The 21,206-nt window shown below is 40.9% G+C and overlaps 1 protein-coding gene across 2 annotated transcripts; it reads left to right on the forward strand.

Moving 5' to 3' along the window:
* The first annotated feature begins 1,276 nt into the window (after positions 1–1,276).
* Positions 1,277–19,246, forward strand: PTP4A1 (protein tyrosine phosphatase 4A1). Of its 2 annotated transcripts, none has more exons than XM_030555662.1 (6): positions 1,277–1,516; positions 8,129–8,678; positions 11,189–11,281; positions 13,373–13,503; positions 15,972–16,046; positions 17,836–19,246. In XM_030555662.1, the coding sequence occupies exons 2-6, from the start codon at positions 8,574–8,576 to the stop codon at positions 17,951–17,953; spliced, it is 522 nt and encodes a 173-aa protein (XP_030411522.1). In that variant the 5' UTR covers positions 1,277–1,516; positions 8,129–8,573; the 3' UTR covers positions 17,954–19,246. The 2 variants fall into 2 exon arrangements, with proteins under 2 accessions (XP_030411522.1, XP_030411523.1); XM_030555663.1 differs by having other exon boundaries at positions 8,132–8,678.
* Positions 19,247–21,206: the final 1,960 nt, after the last annotated feature.

The following is a 21,206-nucleotide window of genomic DNA, read 5'->3' on the forward strand; positions in this document are numbered from 1 at the left end:
CACCACTCCCATTGGCCTGGGATGGTGAACCGTGGCCAGTGGGAGCTACTTACCCCGCCAAACCGCGTGCCAGAGGTTGCCGACCCGTGACATAGGGAAAATGTGGCAAAACAACTGAGTTGTTGATAATGCAGTGGAAAATACTGAGTTTTAAACACAAATCTGAGCAGTCTGGTTTCTTAGTCCAAAATGAAGCTTCATATATGTTGGGAATCTATGCAGCTCACATCTTCATATTACAGATGAGGGAAGGCTGAACTAGTTTAACCTGGAACAGTATGAGAAGCGACCATGAAGCTAAAATAGGCAATTATGTATAAAGGTGGAGTGGCACACAAAAAGGTATATATGTTAAGGTGTTTTCCCTGCTTGGTAGTATTTAGCTAGGGATTGTGCTACACATTCCTCTATCAGTAACATGATTTAATGATGCCACAGTTGGTCAATTAAAAGATACTGCCTTATCCATCTTGTCTCTCTAAAGGTATTTCCCACAATATCACGGGAGAGATGGCTGCTTTTCAATGCTGCATGAAGCCATCTCTCTGTGTAGTTTATTAGTTCATTAGCGGTTTTGGGGTTCCTCCGGGAGTAAAGGAGCTATAGAAATGCAGGATGTTCTCCTCGCACCTGCGGATCTGTGGTTCTTCACAGGCGTGGTCAGCACAGGCTTGTTAACAAAAATCAGGACTCTGGCACCCAGTGGGCTGCGCAGGGACTGTAACTACCCCTTTGTTAGCTAAAAGGCACCAAAGTAAAATGACCTTTCTGCCGCCCTGCGCAGTGTTTCCCTCCCAGCCCTTCCACTGACCCCTGCCCGAGCTGCCTCCGCTCCCAGTCAGCTCCAATTTACCCTGCGCCTCAGGTACGGGAGACAGAGGGGGCATTTTCAGACGGGCGCTAAAAGCCCACCACCAATGAGTGTGGGTGAAGCGCAACCCCCCGCCAGGGGCGGGTCAGGCCAGTACAGGCGTCATAGCGCTGGCCCCTGGAACACTGGGGCCGGCCAGTCAGAGGGAGACACGAGGCATTGCAGTGACCGCTTCTCCTCTGACCCTGCTGTGAGGCAATTCCTGGGCTCCCAACCCGGCCACCGCTGGTTCCTTCACTAACCGGTTCTCACCGGCTGCCTCCGTCACTCGACACTCGCCCGCCCCCGCCTCTCCACTTTAGGCCCCGCCCCTGGTGCCCAAGCGACAGCTCTGATTGGTGGCGCGCGACGCCCGTTACGGAGTAGTGTGTGTGTGTCACGAAACGCCTGTGCGGGAAGAAGGCGGCGCTGGCGGGTCCCCGCCCCTCCAGCTTCCTCCGCGTTGGCACCGCGCTCTGCAGAGCTGCCCGTTTGCTGCCGCCGTCGCAGCTGTATGGTCCAGCGCCGCTCCGCCGCCGTCGCACCCCCTCCGCCAGCTCCCCGGCCTCCAGCTCTTCTTGGTTCTGCTCTTCCTGCCCCCGGCGGTGGCGCCCGCACCCCGGCTGTATGATCAGGCTACAGTCTTCAATGAGTAACCATATTCTTGTGAGTACCGGCCCCGCCGCCTCTGGCCTCCGGGGCCACCCGCGCTTCGCCCCCTCCCGGCTCCTCCATATTGGCTCTTTGTTCTGCCGGCTCTGGCGGCTCTTGGAGTCCTTTCCGCACCGGGCGGCGGCTCCTCCCCGGCGGGGAGTAGCGGACGGGGCTGGGCCGGCCGCAGAGGAGGGAGATGGTGGAGTTCTTGGTCGCCCCCACCCCCGGCTCCCTTCCCGGGCAAGGAGGCGGCTTGACACAAAGCCGCTTTGTGAGTGCGGCTGCAGCCGGCCCCACCCGCCTCCCCTTGGTGCGCGTCCAGCCGCTGCTTTCTCTCCGTGTCCCTAACGGCCGAGCGCAACCAACGCCCCGCAGCCCCGGGAGGCGACCGGTCCCCGCCAGCAAAATGGCTTCGTGTCAGGAGCCTGACCGAAGCGTGATTCAGGCCCGGGATCGACCCAGCTCGTCCCCGGACGCCTCGTGCGGCCCAGCTGGCGCGCTTCATTCGCCGGGGGCGAGAGTCCCTCCGCCCTCCCGGTGCCCTTCCCGGTGTGGAAGGTACTAGGGCGGGGTGACTGACCAGGGTGTCACACTGATCCGGGCTGGGCAAGCGCCGAGACAAGCCGAGGCTTGTCCGAGGACGAGGCGTGGGCGTCTGCCGGCCGGGCGGTGTCGCAGGGAGCCGAGGGCTGGAAAGTGACTCACTGCACGCGGGAGGGGGAGCCCCGCTAGAAAGTCATGATTGAGCCGTGACTCGTGGCTGTGTGCAACTTACTGCCAGGCCCATGGATAGCCCCGCTCAGACCCGACGAGTGACTGCCTTTGTTAGAGACATACCTGCCTTAGGCTGATAGACCAAAGCCGCAGACCCCTCGTGCAGCACTCCTTTGTCCAAGAAATATGAGGCCTGTTTCTCTGTTGAAGTGTCTAGCTAGTCTGCTTCCGACTAGATTTGTGGAACCCCTTTGTTATTTGTATTCTTTTGGTTTGAGAGGGGATGTCAGTGGAGATAGCCTTGTTTTAAACACGGATTAATATAGGTATTTTCATAAGTGCATTGTCAACTTCCAGTAGCTTCTTTGCAGACTCACAAATACCCGACTTGCTCAATGTTTGTTAAAACAAAGAGGGGTCCTGTGGCATCTTAAAGGCTAACAAATTTATTTGGGCATAAGCTTTTGTGGGTAAAAAAACCCCCACTTCTTCAGATGCATGGAGTGAAAATTACAGAGCATGTTAGTTAGACATCTACTGTGAATGTACCAGATAACTTGACTGAGACTGTTGTAGTTAAGAACATAAGAATGGCCCTACCAGGTCAGACCAAGGGTCCACCTAGCCCAGTACCTATCTATTGACAGTGGCCAATGCCAGGTGCCCCAGAGGGGTGAAGCTAACAGGCAATGATCAAGAGATCTCTTTCCTGCCATCCATCTCCATCTTCTGATGAACAGAGGCTAGGGACACCATTCTTTACCCTTCCTGGCTAATAGCCATTTATGGACTTAGCCACCATGAATTAATCCAGTTCCCTTTTAAACACTGTTATAGTCCTGTTGTTGTAGTTGTATCTAGTATCAAGAGATATCAAGGTGGGTTGTCTTGTGAGTATATGAAAAGATTAATGTCAGGAGCTTGGTCTGTCTTTACTGTGATTGAGTCAGTTAATTTTTCTGCTTCCATTACCTTATCAGTATAATGGACAATATTTTAATATTTACTACTTCACAAGCTATTCATTAATTAAGACTTCTGATGAGAGACTAAGTATCACTAATAAAGAAGGAAAGACTGTGAAGAGGGGAGAGAGGGAGTGCTTGGGGGAAGGCAAAAGCTAAACAAAGCAACTAGCAGATGGTAATTTTTGAAAGTCAAAGCAGTGATACTTTATGCACATGTGTCAGTTGATAGCGAACCAGCTGTATTTTTACAAACAATAGAAGTAGTCAAATTTCTGAGTTGTGTGACATATTAGGATTCTAATTTTTTTTCCAAGTGTTTTTAGCTCTCATGGCTCCAGAGGGAGCCTTCCAGTGTTATGTCTACTTGAATCTGCACACTGACAGAAACAATGACTCAGCAGTCATAATTCCACCTGTTTCATCTACTAATCTCATTGGGCTGTCAACTTGGAAGCCCAATGATGACACTTTAGGGTGCAACGTTAATTATTCCATTGCTGATCCCTTTAGCAGATGGAACGGGAAAAGGGTTGGGAGGGAAGGAAATTAGAGAGAAGGCTGTAAAAGATAGAGAAACCAAGAGCAGAAAAATAGCAGCAGACCAAAGGAGAGCATATTTCTTCAGTGAGTGATGCTGAATGTGTCAATAAAATACTAAATAGATAAGTTTAGTTGTAAAACAAAAGCTCTGTTCTCTTTGGTCTCTGTGCTATCTCACTCTGGTGTCAAAAGGAGATCTGCTGTGGATTGAGGTATGTAGGGAGTACTGAGTTTATATTCTGACCCGCAGACCACAACTAAACAAAATTCATTCCTCTCTTCAGAATGGGCCCCAGCTACAGGCTCTTCACTAAATAGTGCACTGCTTTGAATATATGGAAATGTTTGGGGTTTTTTTGATAATTACTTAATTCTAAATTAGTGAAGCAAGTTATCCTGTTATATCAGCAATACAAATTTTAGTTAAGATTTAGTTAATTAAATATTACATATGCAGCCCATGTTGCTAAGGGGCTATGCTTATAATTCTCCGATGTGTGTGTGTGTATTCAAATATGCAGTTTAACTATTAATTTAACAGAAGTGAGATAATACAGTATTTGATAGGCAAAAATTCTATTTTTTTAACTCTTGAGAAGCAGAATCTTGCTATTACAAAGATTTATGGTTCATGAATCTGCAGATATATATATCACCATGTCTATGTAACATGTTTTCATTTCAAAAGGATGGAAGATACTTAATTAAGCTAACAAGATTCTAGTGGCTTGCTGTTTAACTATCAATAATATGCTTAGATGATACTGTACAAGACAAAAAACAGTCCTTGCCCTGAATAATTTTGCAGTTGGAGAAGTGGACAGGAAGCACTGAACAACTAAGAGGGAAGGAGTAACTTAGAATTAGGGTTTGATTACATGGGGGCATTCAGGAAAGTTAGTCTAAATTAACTGAAGGTGTGAATTTGAAATGGATTAGTTAAATCATATATAACATCAGTGTGGACATTTATTCAGAATTAACATAGCCTGAATGAGAGCATCCTCGCAAGAATTAAATGGGGTTTATTTAAGACCCTTTAAATTCACATCTTCAGTTAATTGGGTCTAACTTCTCTAAGAGTATCTGAGTAGATGCATGTCTTCTAAGCATTAGAGAATGAATGACTGTTGACATGTATGTGGGGTTTTTTTTTGCATGTTAATAAATTAAGCATCCTTTACCTGTGAAGTAGGAAGACACTGTACAGATAATGAAACAGATTACTAGTGAGGTTACATGACTTGTCTTGGTCAGTCATACAGGAAGTCTGGCAGTCTCCCAGCTCAGTCCTATGCTTTAACCACAAGAATATCATTCCTCCTTGAAGCATTTCCAGCATATAGTATGTTGTGTTCCAGGCACTGGGAACCTTCTGCTTGAAGTGATATATGGACAAGTTTTCTTCCAAGGAATAGGTCAATTTTATGACTGAAAAGCATAGATAGTATCTCTTCTTCATGTACATCAGTATGGATAACACTCTTTGGTTACATGAAGATTGAAATCTTTTGAACAGCAATGTCTGGGACCAGTCATGCAGGGTGCAGGCCTAGTCCCCCATGCCTCTCTTCCTAGTGGTGGCCATAACCATTCTTCATTTCCCTCTTACTGTCTGTGTCGTCATGCTCCCATAACTAGCCGTGTTCTCCTGGTGGTGATTTGTCTTGCTAGCAAATTAGAACTAAATTAGATTCCTGTTCATTGTTACAGTTCCAGAAAACATTCACTAAGGGGTACCCTTTTCTACCCTTCCTTCAGGATGACACTGATTAGACATGAGTTTTCTAGTTTAAAGGTACCTTGGTGTGGGGGGTACTTGCATGCAAATCCAACATTTAGGTTCTACTGGTATTCATAAAATCATTGTTCAGATGCTGCCTAACCCTGTAGGTTCATACATTTCCACTGCTGAAGTTCTCTGGTGTCTAAATTTCTGCTGGTGGGCAGGTGCACTGCCACTTAACTCATGCCTGAACACCTATATCCTGGGTGAGTGCACTGACCATTGGGACAGAGGGCAGGTATAAGTGCTGACTTGATTCAGGCACCTAGCTCCAGGAGAAGATTTATGGCTGTGAATCCTGAGTGGTAAGGAGGTGAAGATTGTGTCACACCCCTCTTCTTTGCATCTCCTGCTGGCTAGTTTTGATGGCTCCTTTGATGGCTTCTGTGAATCTTTTTTTAAGGTGCCCAACTTTCCCCAGGTATTCTCTTGGGGCCTATCTTAGGGTTTTGAGTTCCATTAAGCGGTAGGGCACCTAAAAGTTTAGTATTACAATGCATAATTCCCTTTTCTGAATCTAGCCCTTATCTCAAAAGGGCTTTTGGCTCTCAACATATATGCCCTGGAACTACAAACATTCCACCCCATGCTACAAAATTTAGAAGGCCAGAGCTTAGAAAACACATTTACGGTGTATTACATGAACAAGTAGAGAGGCACTCATTCATCAACCTGTGTCAAGAAGCCATCAAGCTATGGACATGGTGTCAGCAATGTGGGATAATCCCCATAGTTCTCTACCTCCCTTGGGTCAGCAACAGTCTCAGACTTCTTGAAGCAGGCAGTCAGTCACGAATGGTCCCCAGAGAAGTCCATCATAGAGCTGACATTCCACCATTGCGGGGACATCCTGTTGTAGGCCTGTTGGCCACCAAGGATAATACTAAATGCTTAATCTTTTGTTCCAGGGGAAGAATGAGACTGGATTTGTTGTAAGATGCCTTCCTTATATCATGGTCTCGTGTGCTTTCCCTCTGATTCCTCTAATTCCCAGAGCATTATGCGGGATCAGAAGGGACAAAGTCACATTAATCATGATAGCTCTTTAACAGTTCTCCAGAGGGGTCAATTAAGCCTTACATGCATTGTTAATGTTGTAGTTCAGGCACTAAGCGGATCCTTGCAATGAGGCTCCAAAGTAAACTAAGTATGAAATACACCTCTACCTCAATACAATGCTGTCCTTGGGAGCCAAAATATCTTACCACATTATAGATGAAACCGTGTTATATTGAACTTGCTTTGATCCATCAGAGTGTGCAGCTCCGCCCCCCTAGAGCACTGCTTTATCGCGTGTTATCCAAATTCATGTTATATCAGGTGGTGTTATATCGAGGTAGTGGTGTAACTGAAGTTTTTTAAAATCACATTACTGCATCTTTCAAGTATCCCTGCTTGCATATGAATGCTTATTTGCTTGAAAATAGCATTCAGGGTATCCTTACATCCCTTTTTGCTGCCCAACAGTGCAATATATACCATAAGGTATCTTCACTTTGAAGCATAAAGCAAGTGTAGCGGCCAAGAATAATGCTATTTTAGTAGACTTGTTGTGCATTGTTTAATGATTTGGCAGTGAAGAAAGTGGTGGTGGTTAGACTAATAAAACTGGCTAACACAGGCATAAATCCAGCAGGTACCCACAAAACAGACAGTGTACATCCATTCTAACGTGAAGTCCTTGCTTCAGTTTTAGACCTCTCTTCAATGGACTCCCAGTCTGGCTGACTTCCATCTGTAATGTTGAAATGCATATGTTCGTCTTGCAACATTACTCTTCATTAGACAACTTTAATCTTCCTATCTTTTAAAATATTATATTATTTCTGGAAACATTAATGGGTCATATGTTTTCTTACATATGAAAACACGTGGAAGTTTTGAGTTTATGTAATAGGCACTGTTTCACAACGGCTCTACTGAATGGGAATTAGTGATGCTTGCTCTCAAAGCACATATGTTATAGTAACAAGTCTTCTGTTTTTGCCTTATCCTTTAAAGGATATAAATTCCATTTAGGGGGTTGGACATTCTGTGTAAACCGGAAAGTATATACAGCAGATAACTGGAAGTATTGTGCACGAGATAAAGTTAATGATTTAAAGAATCACTAATCTCCAGTGAATATAATTTCAGTGTCTGCTTTCTGATATGATTTTAAATCAAGACAAGAATATCTTCAGATTGTTCTGGGTGCTCTTAAAGGTAGCCTTTTTCTGAAAATACAACCGTTGAATAAAAGTTTGGTTAGAACTTTTATTTATGGCACTTTTAAAATGTTGGTGTATTATCTAAGTTAGAAATGCCGTTTTTGTCCTGCCATGAGTTCAGGGGACTGGAATAAATGATCTTTCCTTCCAGTTATATGATTCTGTACCCTGATCTTTGCAAATATAATTCTGAAGTCCAAATATTACTCATTTGTGTTATTGAGATTAGGGTTTTAAAAAAAATAAAAAGTAATTTCTTTGAGGACAGCTTTAGTTGTGCAAGATTGTAAGATATTCCAAGTGAGAATACTTTTTTGTATAGCTATTAAAGTGTCTTCTAGTAACTTGTACTTTAAGACAGTGACAGAAGTAACTTCTTGTTTTTGTTTCCTTCCCCTCTTTACAGCAGTTCTGTGGTGTTCTTGGTCACACATTTATGGAGTTTCTGAAGGGCAGTGGAGACTACTGCCAGGCACAGCACGACCTCTATGCAGACAAGTGAACTGTAGAAATTCATTACTACTCCAGCAAGAAGCCCCCCTAAGAGTGATTAACCAGGATAAGAAGTGTTGAATTGAAATTGGCAGAGCATTTGACAAAGGAGTTCAGACCTGGATGGGGTAAACCTCAGCGCACTGCCTTTTTGCCTCAGTATTACTGGATTGACGAATTGCTGCTTCTTGTTAGGAGGTTCATTTCATTTCCCATTGCTCCCAATTTCATACTTGCCAGCACTGAAAATTTTCAAGTGGAGTATATTGAACTAGACTTCAGTTTCACTACATCATTTCTGTATTAGAATTTTTTTAACCCTTTCACAATCTTGTTGCACGTTTTTTAACTAAATTAATATGGCACGAATGAACCGCCCAGCTCCTGTGGAAATCACCTACAAGAACATGAGATTTCTTATCACACACAATCCGACCAATGCAACCTTAAACAAATTTATAGAGGTAAGGTCTGTTGGACGGAATGCTTATTTACAATACATGTAATGCTTAGACTAGTTCATATTTAATAGTAATCTGTTTTAACCTGTCAAACTCAACTCTTAATTACTCTTCATATCGCTTTAAGACTTAATTAATATAGAGCAGTTTTCAACCTTGGGAGGTCTGCAGACTGTGCCTAAGATTTCCAAAGGGATCTGCATCTCTATTCAAAATTTTTGGGCATTCTCAATTGAAAAAAGGTTGAAAACCACTGAAATCAAAACTTTTAAAGCAATGAGGCATGCTTTACAGAATTCCAGATTATAAATATAGAGATCATTCCTCATCCATTTTTGAAGTGAAACGTAGTGATTCTGTCATCTACAAACAGTTGCAGAACAGGCAGGAAGCAGAGAATATGTGATCTAACTGAAGAAATGCAGAACCCTGACTGTGTCTAGGTTATCTCCTCCTTGTTTGAAGAAGTTGTTAATGAGTAGTCAATAAGGGCACTAGCTTTCTCATTTTAAGCAACATAGTTCTCCACTGCCACTGATTCAGTGATGACATTGAGGGAGAATTGCCACATACCAAGTTACTAGCACAGCTGAAGTATTTGGATTTTCCCATGGAAGTCTGGCCCTGCATAAGTAACAGCACAGCCCAGGGCAATGTGGTTGCAAGCTGTACTGTATGTGCACTTTCTATACAATTAATGGTGTCTTCCTTCCAAAGGGTCAGAGTCACATGGTTTCAATTCAATTCAAAGTGTAGTAGGTGTTTGTCTTCGTTTTACATTTGTAGGAAAGTTTAGTCTTGCTGATCATGCAAGCAACTTTTGGCAGACGTATGTAACCAAGATCAGATTCTCATTCCTGTGCTTTAATCACTGAATAAGATCCTGAGTATATAAGAGAAATAATCTTAACAGGCAAGCAACATCAGTTGCTTTACTATGAAGCTAAGGCTCTTTTACTAATTTGCTCATTATCTTAGTTTTCATCATGGAATTCTAGTTCAGGATTATTCATGAGTCCATTACTTTTGTAGTACAGCAGTGTTCAAAAGTCCCAGTCATACTAGGCACTATACAAACAAAGGAATAGACAAGTTCCTTCCACCAAAGAGCTTGCAGTTTAAAGACAGATGAATGTAAGAAACAATAGTGGGATGGAAGAAGAGGTAACCTAATATGGAGTTACACAGGCTGACAAAGTGTGTACCTCAGTTATTGCAGATCACTTAACGTTTAGCTATCACTTAAGCATTCCATAGAAAACCATGTCTCCTAGTGTTTCCTTCACATTAGTTTCCTTTGTACTGAACATAGTGACCAGGGATGTTGAAGCTAGTTAGATGAAGACTATTTTCCTATTTGCAGTTATAGTCTTTGCCACCCAGGGAGTGATTTATAGAACAGAGTCAGCTGAAGATTTATTGCAGTGAAACTTAACAAAGAAAAAGCTATCGTAGAGCAATACAAGATAAAGCTTCCAAGATAAAGCTTCCATAACGACCAGTTACAAACAGAAACCTGCTTTAACTAAAGACAACTAAAATGCTGAAGGCTGAAAGGCCAACTACAACTTCCTGAATAATAAAAACCCAGAGATGCAGGTACTTGCATTTGATTAAAACATTAGAGTGGGGAACCCTAAAACTACTTTAAAAATAACAACAGCAGTTCTCATTCAGTGGCAACATATGGATTTATTTTTGCATCTATTTTTCGCATAGCTCCTAACATACCATAAAGAATAAATATGACTAGAGTAATTTAACTCTTTACCTTCTGACAGTTTGGAAGCATTCACTGTAGATTATTACTGACTTGATGATCAGTAAAAACGAACTTTACACTGAATACTTCTGGCAGTAGGCAAGCAGCACTCCTGCAGTGGCCAGTTGGGAGTAACACTAATGTCAATTCTCATTTTCTTGTGCTTAAAATGCTTGCTTTTCAGATTGGACACTGAGTCACAAAAATTAAGTGATTTGCCCAAAGCATCAAAGGGAGAAGCATATCAGTGTTTCCCGTAATGTCTTAAAACTAACTATGGAAATGCCAGTTGAGATTTTAAGTACATGTTGCTTAAAATTTAAACTAATCTGGTTTAGACTGTAAACTCTTCACAGGAGGGGCCATCTCTTAATCTGTCCAATGTGTAGCATAATGGGATCCTGATCGTGTTTGAGCCTCTTGTTAATACTGTAATACACAATGCATTGTTTAGAACTCTGTGCTACCAAAGGTACAGCCAATTTAAGGAACTCGCAAACTTTAAATTTTGAGAATTTTTTTAAGGATCAGCATCTGATGCTGATTTACAATGAAGTAAACAAAATAACAAGAGCTACACTTTAAACATTGTTTACCAAATGGAAGACAGTTGGTGGGTGGGTAGAGGAGAATCTTCTTGAAACTTCCAAAAGATGTTAATACTGTTAAAGTACAAAAAATACTTTTGCTTTGACTTACTGAGAGAGTCACGTCAGATGATTGTAAAACGAGGTAATTTTTTCCTTCTTAGGAACTTAAGAAGTACGGCGTTACCACAGTAGTAAGAGTATGTGAAGCCACGTATGACACCGCACCAGTGGAAAAAGAAGGCATTCAGGTTTTGGTGAGTGGCTTAAAAAGACCCATTTTAAGGCTTTATCAGACATGTAACATTCACAAGCTCTTAATGTCTACTGCAAGTTGATGAATGACCTAAACTCTTTAATTTTAAGATTTCTCCTGGAGCTTCCTTACTTTAACTTTATTGGCAGGGGGGAGAAGAACCTGGCACTTAAGAGTTGAAAGGTGAGACTTATCACTTAAAAGCCCAAATCATCCTGCAAGCGTGCTTCCTGAGTAGCTGTACTTGGTAGGTGGAGATGGCACTTAATAAACATAGAACAGTATAATGTGTCTATGCTAAGGAATTAACAATCCGCAGGCAATGCTAGGGAAACTCTGGAATAATTATCCACTTGGTAACACTATTTCAGCTAAGTTGGTGTGAGCAACATTTAGTGCTTAGGGTGGACAGATAACAAGTGTGCACTGCAGTATAGTGCTTTATTCCTTCCCAAAAGTTGGCTTATAAACACAGGAAATTCAGGGCTTGTTTAGCCTTTTTTTGCATTAAAAACTTAATAAGAATATCATACTTATCTAGGGACTAAATTTGGTCTAATGTCTTTGGGGCAACGGTAAGTGGAAGTAGAGGGTCTCCTAACATTGGAACTGATGTGATTCTGCTACGAAAGCAGGAGAGGACAGAATTTGGGGAGACACACACAGCCAAAATTTCCCGCAATTGCTCACTCTGGTTCAACTTCCTGGCAGTTCAGTGGTAGGGAGTGCTAATGTAGACAAGGCACTGGCACCTGCTTCAGTGCCAAGCATAGAACTGTTAAGACCTATCTGAGCATGGTTAGATAATAGTGTTGAACTTTGGAGACTTTCCTACACTAGCCCTTCCACTGTTGCGTGGGTTCTTAATGTGGTGATATGAACAGATGCTGGGGACAAGATGGTCAAGACCTTCCATATGGCTAAACAGGAGATGAGTTCTGGTTGGATATTAGTTACAAAGGTGGCAGGGGTATGTCTCTGTGTAAAAAAAAAAAAAAAAAAAAAAAAAAAAAAAAGTTAAAAACCACTGCACCATTGTTGCTACTGCAGGAAGTGAACTGATTGTAGCAATGGTGAAAACTTGAGACTAGAAAAGCTAGTACAGATGTCTGCTCCAGGGTGCCACCTAATCTTCATGTTGAGAATTCCCCTAGTGTAGAGCAGTCCTTGGATTTCTAGGCAGTGGAAACACTGAATATTTGGCCACACATCCCTGTTACCCTCTGTTCAGAGTGCTACAATGCTCTGCCTATTCTCAGCTGGTGAGTGGCGGGGTTCAGAGCAACCCCACGTATTGCTCTAAATTGCTTCAGTGTGAGTTTGGGGCACAGCAGAGAATGGCTCAGTACAGTGATGGGCCATATGAAGCATTGCTGTGCAAACAATAATACTGTAGACTCCAAAATGAGGTGTATCTTATTACGTATGTATGCATATTGAAAAGCCTGTTTTTCTTTATTGCTTATGCTGAGCTAGCAGCACTGTTTTATCCCTCTTTGCATCTGATTTTGTACACTCTTGAAACTATGTACAAATCTCAAAGTTGGAGAGCAGGGTAGCTAGTCAGCTACCTTAATTTTGAAAAGAAAATATATACTTTAGTTTTAAAAGCAGATAGTTCAGAAAACTTTAAATACATATCCACTGAAGCTAGTTTATTGTTGGTATTGTATTACCAACTTGTCAAGAACTGTCCCTGGGGTATTAGCCACTAAAATGAGATTCTTTCTCCCCCCCCCCCCCCCCAAAAAAAAAAGAGAAGGGGGGTATGGTGTACGTTACAAGAGAATAAAAATAATGCATGAAACTTTTTTATTGTATTCCAGTAACCAATATAAGTAAACATAGAATAAAGCTACTTGTGTTTGACAGAGAGATGTCAGTCTTTAATTGAATCAATTACCTCCTAATACAAATCATACCTTTCAGCTATATTTCATTAAGTCTCATAACAGGATCTTTAGTCTAAGGGGTTATATTGAGGGATGGATTGACAACTGAGGAGACCACTTTACTTTCTCATAGTGGCTAATGTTCCCAGCTACAGTAAAATCAGATTCTTTATGTGGAAGAAATTTGCCTTTCATTCTAGGATTGGCCCTTCGATGATGGTGCTCCACCATCCAACCAGATTGTTGACGATTGGCTAAATCTCCTGAAAGTTAAATTCCGTGAAGAACCTGGTTGTTGTATTGCTGTACACTGTGTTGCTGGTCTTGGGAGGTAAGTGAAACTTTAAAACAATCATAACCCTTTGGAACAGAGATAGCTAAGAGTATGGCTACACTTGAAACTTTGAAGCGTGACTGTGGTCGCAGCGCCAGCGCTGGGAGAGATCTCTCCCCGCGCTGCACATAAACCACATCCTCTACGGGTGTAGCTTGCAGCGCTTGGAGCCGCACTCCCAGCGCTGCGGCACTGATTACACTGAGGCTTTACAGCGCTGTATCTTGCAGCGCTCAGGGGGGTGTTTTTTCACACCCCTGAGCGCAAAAGTTGCAGCACTGTAAAGCACCAGTGTAGCCAAGCCCTAAGGCTCTTTCAATTCTTTGGCATAAATGTTTCTTTGTAGAAATATAAGTGCTCAGCAGTCAAGCCTCAGAATTTACCTGGAATTTATAGGCTGGAAGATGGAGATTAGTTCTTATGTTTACACCAGCCCTTAATCTGGATTAAGGTAGGGTGTGAATTTTAAAGCAGAATAGCTATTCTAGAATAACACCATGGTAGGCAAGCCCTAAACCTAGTAGATAGTGTGAAAATACCTGTGCTCTCATGCCTTTTCAACTGTTTCTTGATACTTAAAGGAATAAAACAGCAATATGCTCTAACTTTAACCTTGTTTATCAACTTTTTTTCTTTATATATTAACTTGCTACTAGAGCTGGTCCAATAGCAGAACATTTTTAAATGTATTTAGTCTATTTGCTGAATAGTACCTGACCAGCATATAGAACTGGTCAAACAGTACAAAAAAACTTGTTGAATACTTTATTCAGAAAATACCAGTGAAAATTATTGAATATATTCACAGTATTATCTCACTAGTTCAACTAGCTACATCCCTTGCTCTTGTCATTTCCTTTCTGGCTCTGTAATGATCCTCAGGTATCTGAGTTGTTCCCAGTGTCACACCTTTTTTGTTATCTTTTTCCATTCCTCCTGTTTGGATATATTGCCAGAATCCTAGTAGCTAGAGGACTTATAACTATAGCCACAGATGGATGTGAGATAGTGAGAAGGAGGGTGATGGCACTGTCCAGAGATAACATTTGGTGAGAATCAAGCACCTGCTTACCGGTAGCTGGGAAAGAGTGTAAGTGTTGAGATTTTTTTTGTCTCAGAGCTCAGTCCCTAGATCCTTGTTGGGGACTCCATCTTATTCCTACTAGTCATGGGCTACCATATAAATGATTAAATTTCAAGACTTTCTTCTCTGGCCTACTGGAAGGGGTACCTTTTTCCCTTTCCTTTCCCACCCCAGAGCCTTCTGGTTGTGCATGTCTACTACTCAAGTTTTCTGACTGCAATGAGGGCGTGTCTCTGGTGTTCTCCTCCTCCTGTGTAGGCCTCTGGGTATTAAATCTTCCCAAGTGACTAGCTCCCATGTGTGTTTGCTGCTTCTAGCTTTCCCAAACAATAGCAGAGTGAAATGGACCTAATTCTTGTCAACTTCAGTTACTGCCTAGTCTTTTGAATAACAGTGAAAACAGATAAGACTAGTCAGTTTTTCTTTCTGCTGCCCAAGATAGTATCCAGCATCAGCAAGCATTGGAGCTGTCTGCAGTGTGGAGAATTCTATTTCTCTTTGAAGGCTTATTTCATTTGTAAGTTTCATTTTTTTCACTTTAAATTGAATTCATATTCTGCAGACGTTAACAGCAATTGCTTATAAAGCTTTGACATGTAAGTGGACTTTCAAGCCTTGACAGGAATGCCAAATATTAGTTGTTTGACTTCACTACTTAAGATTCAACTTCTTGGATACGAAAGTGACTTCTCGGCCATAATTACATATTCCATTATAAATTTGTATTTTTGATTGTTTAACTGTGAAAACATTTCAGTTTGGACTGATTTATCTCATACTTCTCAACCTGAACACTTTGGCAAGTCAGGAAAAATTGTCTCTTGTTTAATGATATTCGGGCATAAATAATTTGACTTTCACCAGTAATGACTTCCCAGGTATTCCACCTTGCAGCGTCTTTTAAAAATTTGCTTTACAGCATAGATTTCATTGAGAAGAATTATCTCCAACTAAATTTGAAGTTTTGTTTCTAAGTAGTTGTGATCATTACAACTGTTAAACAAAACTGAGTTGGGAAACGGGTTGAAAGTGTCAGTTAGTCAGTGAAGACTCAAAAGAGGAAAACGTGGTCTCCAAAGAGATTTTTTGCAAAAATTGCAGAATCTGAAAATGAACGCCTAAAAAATGTAGCCACTTTACTCATGCCATAGTCCTCCATCTCCTGAAATGTCACTTTTGGTCAATCTCATTAACATATTGCTTCTCCTAATTTCTTAGAGTAGTTTCAAAAACAATTGGTATACTGTGTCATAATCAAGAAGACATAAATGACTTAAATTCATATAGAAAAGCCATTTTATATGCTTTGAAAAGGATCTGCTGAGGTTTAAAATTTAACTTTTTGCCATGTACATTTTAAAGATTTCTCTTGTTCTTCCAGAGCTCCAGTGTTAGTTGCCCTTGCACTGATTGAATGTGGAATGAAATATGAAGATGCAGTGCAGTTTATAAGGCAGTAAGTATTAAACCAGTGTCTGTTTATTCTTTTTAAGGCTGAGGTAGATAGTGAGGAGAGACTGCTCTATCAAACATAACCCATATACACAAGGGCATTGTGTAGAAATCTGGACAATAAAGAGAATATGGTGCTATTATACTTGTTTTTGAGATTTAAACATACAGTACATTTTATTTCCGAAGTAATATTGAAAAAAAAATTAAAGGTTTTAAATCAGTGACATTAAACCTGTGGCTCATAGGCCAGATCCCACCTATGTGATGTATTTACATAAGCCATATGAAATGTTAATGTTAGCTTCAGGCTCTCAGTTTTTAAACATTTTAGCCTTCATAATTGCAAAGATAAGCTTCCAAACAGAACACCATTAATACATACTTTTCCTTAGTCATATCTGCAGAGTGGCAGGTATGCAAGAGAAATAATACACTTGGAACTCTGGTTGAATCTGTAGTACTGATAGCTGGAAACAATTCCTCTTGAATTGTAAATTTCGTTTTCATAAATGTTCAAGAGTAAATATGGATACATGATTTCACGTACCAATTTTCTGATCTTAACTACACTTGAGAGATGCTGCCACAGTTCAGTCTAGTTTTGAATTGTTTTTTCTTAACACTCTGACAGCTTAATGTTTGTACATTTTTAATTTGAGTCTGTCTTGTGTCCATTTTCACAAACTTCCTGGTTTGTACTCACCTAAAACAAAACAGAATACTACTGGTATACCTCAAGGAAAAAGCTGTATAGGTCAGCCTTAAACCATGCTATGAAGGTTGACAAAGTTGGGTTCCAAATAGCTATGTTCAAAATTCTTTAAAAGGCCACATTTGTGGCAACTTTTTTGTAGGGTTGCATAAACAGAATGTGCTGTTATCACTACTACAATCTTCTGGTTCAAATGCAGTACACTTTTTCCAAAGTAGAAGATTTTTCCAATAACTTTGTGTTTTGAATGAATTTATCAATGACATATTAAGCAAGTGTAGTTAATGTTCTTTTAGTAAAAAAGAACAGCTTTGACAGTGCCTCCTACTACATGAAACTTTTCTCCTGAGGGTTTCCTGAGATGCAGGAGAATGCTCAGTGTGCAAAAGCCTTGCCTTAGAGTACATCTGCTGAAGCACCAAATTCTGAATGCCATCTGAAAAGGAGATTACAATATGGTTACATAAGATCAAAAAACTACAGTGACTGCCACTTGGTACTACACCTTAAAAAGAAATACACAAATTTCCCTTGCTTTGGTTACCATGCCATTAACTATTGTTTGCCCTCAACTATCTTAAAGACTGGGTTTTTTTTAATGATTCTTCTCTCCCCTGCCCTCCCCTACCTTCCCCCCCCTTGCCCCCCCCCCAGCCCATGAAGGTTATTTCAGGATAGGATGACCAGATGTCCTGATTTTATAGGGACAGGTAGCTCAGCGGTTTGAGCATTGGCCTGCTAAACCCAGGGTTGTTAGTTCAATCCTTGAGGGGGCCATTTAGGGAACTAGAGTGTGTTAGATAGATTTTTTTTTTTTTAAAATACAAAAATCTCTGGGGATTTGTCCTGCTTTGAGCAGGGGGTTGGATTAGATGATCTCCTGAGGTCCCTTCCAACCCTGATATTCTATGATATTTGGGGCTTTCTCTTATATAGGTGTCTATTACCCCCCACCCTCTGTCCCAGTTTTTCACACTTGCTATCTGGTCAGCCTATTTCAGGAAATGTCACTTTCTGAAATAAAATATCATCTTTTGTTTCTAAAGATGATCTTCTAATAACTATCTCTGTCATTTAGGAAGCGACGTGGAGCCTTCAATAGCAAGCAACTTCTGTATTTGGAGAAATATCGTCCCAAAATGCGCCTGCGTTTTAAAGACTCCAATGGTCACCGAAACAACTGTTGTATTCAGTAAAGCCAGGCTGCCTTGGAGCTGCTGCTTTGGAGCTAGAGGATGGAAACTAGAATTAGGGAAACTACTTGCAGAAAGACAAGTAGGGCTGATAAATAGGCTAAATGAAGCTTCCTTAGGAGTCTTTATAGGTTAAAAAGTATGGCAGAAATGCAACTTGTCTGTAGGTTAATATCCACCTGTTTGGAGAACTAGTAAATGTTTTGCTGTATGCTGTCTTTGAAATGTCTCCTTGGTCATAATTTGTATCAACTGAATTATCTTTGAATCATGTAGTTGTCTTATTAATCTATTTCCCAATAATAAAATCTGTCTCAATATGAAGTGTAGAGAGTTTAGGTGCCAAAAAAACCCAGCACAATATCTATATTTTTTCTGTAAATTACAGTGGTGGTTCTTGTGATGCATGAACTACAACTATCTGGACCTTACATTGTCCTTTTTCCTATAATCATTTCAATATTGAGGATAGGGCCTATATGGTAATCTGCCTGCTCTCACTGTATGTTTGTCTCCCACAATCGCACTAGAATATCAGGATTTGCACAATCTTTGATTTTTACTAAGACTTACAGTGACTTTTTTGATGTCTTTCGATAACCCTTTCTTTCCATTATCTAAACCTCTGCATTTTACAAATACATCAATTCTCTGGTTACTCGTGTAGAAAATAATTCTTTACATTGTACAGAAGCACACAGTCTTTAATGTCTCCTGACAAAAAGCCTTACATTTAAATTAATCTTGGCACTTCATGTGCAACTTAACAGAGGGCCTGAAAAGGATGGGAGGGGCTATTTAATATTTCTAGTAAAATGTTGCCTTTGTCTTGTGCAGGAAGTATAGAATATGCCCTTTACTTTAGTAAATATTTTTTTTAAATGTAGAAATGCTTAGTTATTGTAGCAAAAACAATTCTTAATCATAAAATTTCAGAAGATCTTGTATTTTCTTTTACTGTACCTCTTGAAAGTTGTTTACCAACTATTGCTTTGTTGAAAGTGTGATTATTTTTGTTTTGTTTTCCCCTTGAGTTTCTGCTATCAACTGGGCAGACCTGTAATATTTTGTATTTTGCCTTTTGAGCTGCGTAACTTAATATTTGGATACTTGATAATTTGTTTTATTATGTAATTGATAAAATGGTGGTGTGTACTAATGTTAGTTCAACCATATATTTATACTGTCTTGGGAATGTGTGGTTATAGTTCTGTGGGAGAAATAATTTTGCCAGTGTTCACCAGCTTGTAAAGTCTAGTGCGAGAGCTTAAACATCTAAATAAATACTGAAATGCACTTAGTGAGTCTGCTGAAATATTTAGAGGTTTTTAAGACTTAACTGTGTACTCAATCAGAAATCCTAAATATGGATTCAGGAGCTTAACTTTAGGCACCCATTTGTTTATCTTGGCCCAAGTGTTCTCACTTCTGTAAGAAGATAAAAAATATTAATAAATGTATACTACACATTCATACAAAATAGCTGCTGCTGACACGCAATTAAAATATCAGAGGGGTAGCCGTGTTAGTCTGGATCTGTAAAAAGCGACAGTCCTGTGGCACCTTATAGATTAACAGACATGCATCTGACAAAGTGTATTCACCTACGAAAGCTTATGCTCCAATACATCTGTTAGTCTATAAGGTGCCACGGGACTCTTTCTCAATTAAAATGTTTGTTTGCCCTTAGGAAGCAATCAAGTTTGAAGTAGCTTCTTTAATGTTAAATTAGAGCTCATGTCACAAAGATGACTGCAAATGTAAAGGAACACTACATGGCTCTGTATAAAAACACACCTTTTTCCAGTCTCAAGGGAACTAAGTATCAAAGAATTGTAAAGGAATAATACGAAACAATTCTACATTGACAAGGTTAACACTGTGCTCCAAATAGAATGTACCCCACAAATATTTCAGAACTGGAACCTGCTTAAATGTAGGTTTCCAAAATGAGTGTGGTAATATAGATAGCATCCTGATGAGAAGCTGGAAGCTCTTGCCAGTAATAAATTTTGGGCACCGGAGTTAGTCTCTGACAGTAGCCTTGGGTGTATGTCCCCATTTCTCCCTGTTGTTGGCTTTAAAAAAGAAGTGCGTAATTTATTTTTGCATGCATTACTTCTGCTGCACAATTAAAGCACTGATCAAACTTGGTATGTATTCTGCATTTTAATAAAGGAAGAAAATCAGAACATTTAGATGTACATAAAGTGGGTGTGTCACCAATTTCTTACCAATTTTTGCCATGCTACAGCGACCTCTGAAAGATTTCATTGAGGAAGGGGTTAGTCCCTATATAATCAAAGTAGTTAACACAGAATAACTTTAAGAAAATTAACTGAGTTCTAAAAAGTACCACATATACTTGTCCATAAGCTGAATATTTTTGGTAAAAAAGTGACGCATCAGAGAGCGGGGGTTGGCTTATAAATGGGTCTACACTAAAATGTGATGATTTTTAAACTCTATGGAATCATTGAATATCTAATACAGGGATCTGCAACCTTTGCCACATGGCCCGCCAGGCGGGAAGCTGCAGCCAGCACATCTCTCAGCCCGCACCTTTTCCCGCTGCTGCTATTGGCTTGGAGCAGCGAACTGCAGCTAGTGGGAGCTGCAATCAGCTGAAACTTCAGATGCAGCAGGTAAACTAGTCCCTGGTGGGCCGTGGGCCAAAGGTTGCTGACCCCTGATCTAATACATTGTGGTTTGTTTACTTGGAGCATCTGCAGGCATGGAATGGCGAACCATGGCCACAGGGAGCAGAGGGGCTCCATGCCTGCGAGTAAACAAAACATCCTGACCCACCAATGGCTTATCCTGACGATTCGGGAGCCAAAGTTTTCCAATCCCTGAAGTATATGGTCGGCTTATGAAAGGGTCACAGTTTTTTTGCTATTTTTACCTGTCCATTTTTGGGGGTTAGGCTTATAAATGAACAGGCTAATGAACGAGTATATATGGTAAGTGATTTTAGCATGGCATTGTCAGGAAAGACAAGATGCTTTCAAGAACAAAGAAAGCATTACTGAGGTAGGAACCTGGCGGTCATAGGGAAGGAGGACTGGGAAGGCTGGAACTGGTTGGGCTATAACTTTTTAACCATCATTGCCTCATGACTACTGGTTAGTAAAGGGCCATTCCAGGACACAAGTGGATCAACAGGTCAGCTTGATAAGACCCTCATTCGACAGACTGCGTCTCCTGTTAAACACTCATAAGTCAACGCTCACCCACATTCAGAGAATAGAGTTCA

This window comes from Gopherus evgoodei, chromosome 3 (genome assembly GCF_007399415.2).
Source record: "Gopherus evgoodei ecotype Sinaloan lineage chromosome 3, rGopEvg1_v1.p, whole genome shotgun sequence".
Taxonomy (NCBI): domain Eukaryota; kingdom Metazoa; phylum Chordata; order Testudines; family Testudinidae; genus Gopherus; species Gopherus evgoodei.

Coding starts and splice junctions, on each gene's coding strand:
- PTP4A1 (XM_030555662.1), top strand. CDS start 8,574: ATGGCACGAATGAACCGCCCAGCTCCTGTGGAAATCACCTACAAGAAC. Junction 8,679..11,188: donor CCTTAAACAAATTTATAGAG/GTAAGGTCTGTT, acceptor TTTCCTTCTTAG/GAACTTAAGAAGTACGGCGT. Junction 11,282..13,372: donor AAGAAGGCATTCAGGTTTTG/GTGAGTGGCTTA, acceptor CTTTCATTCTAG/GATTGGCCCTTCGATGATGG.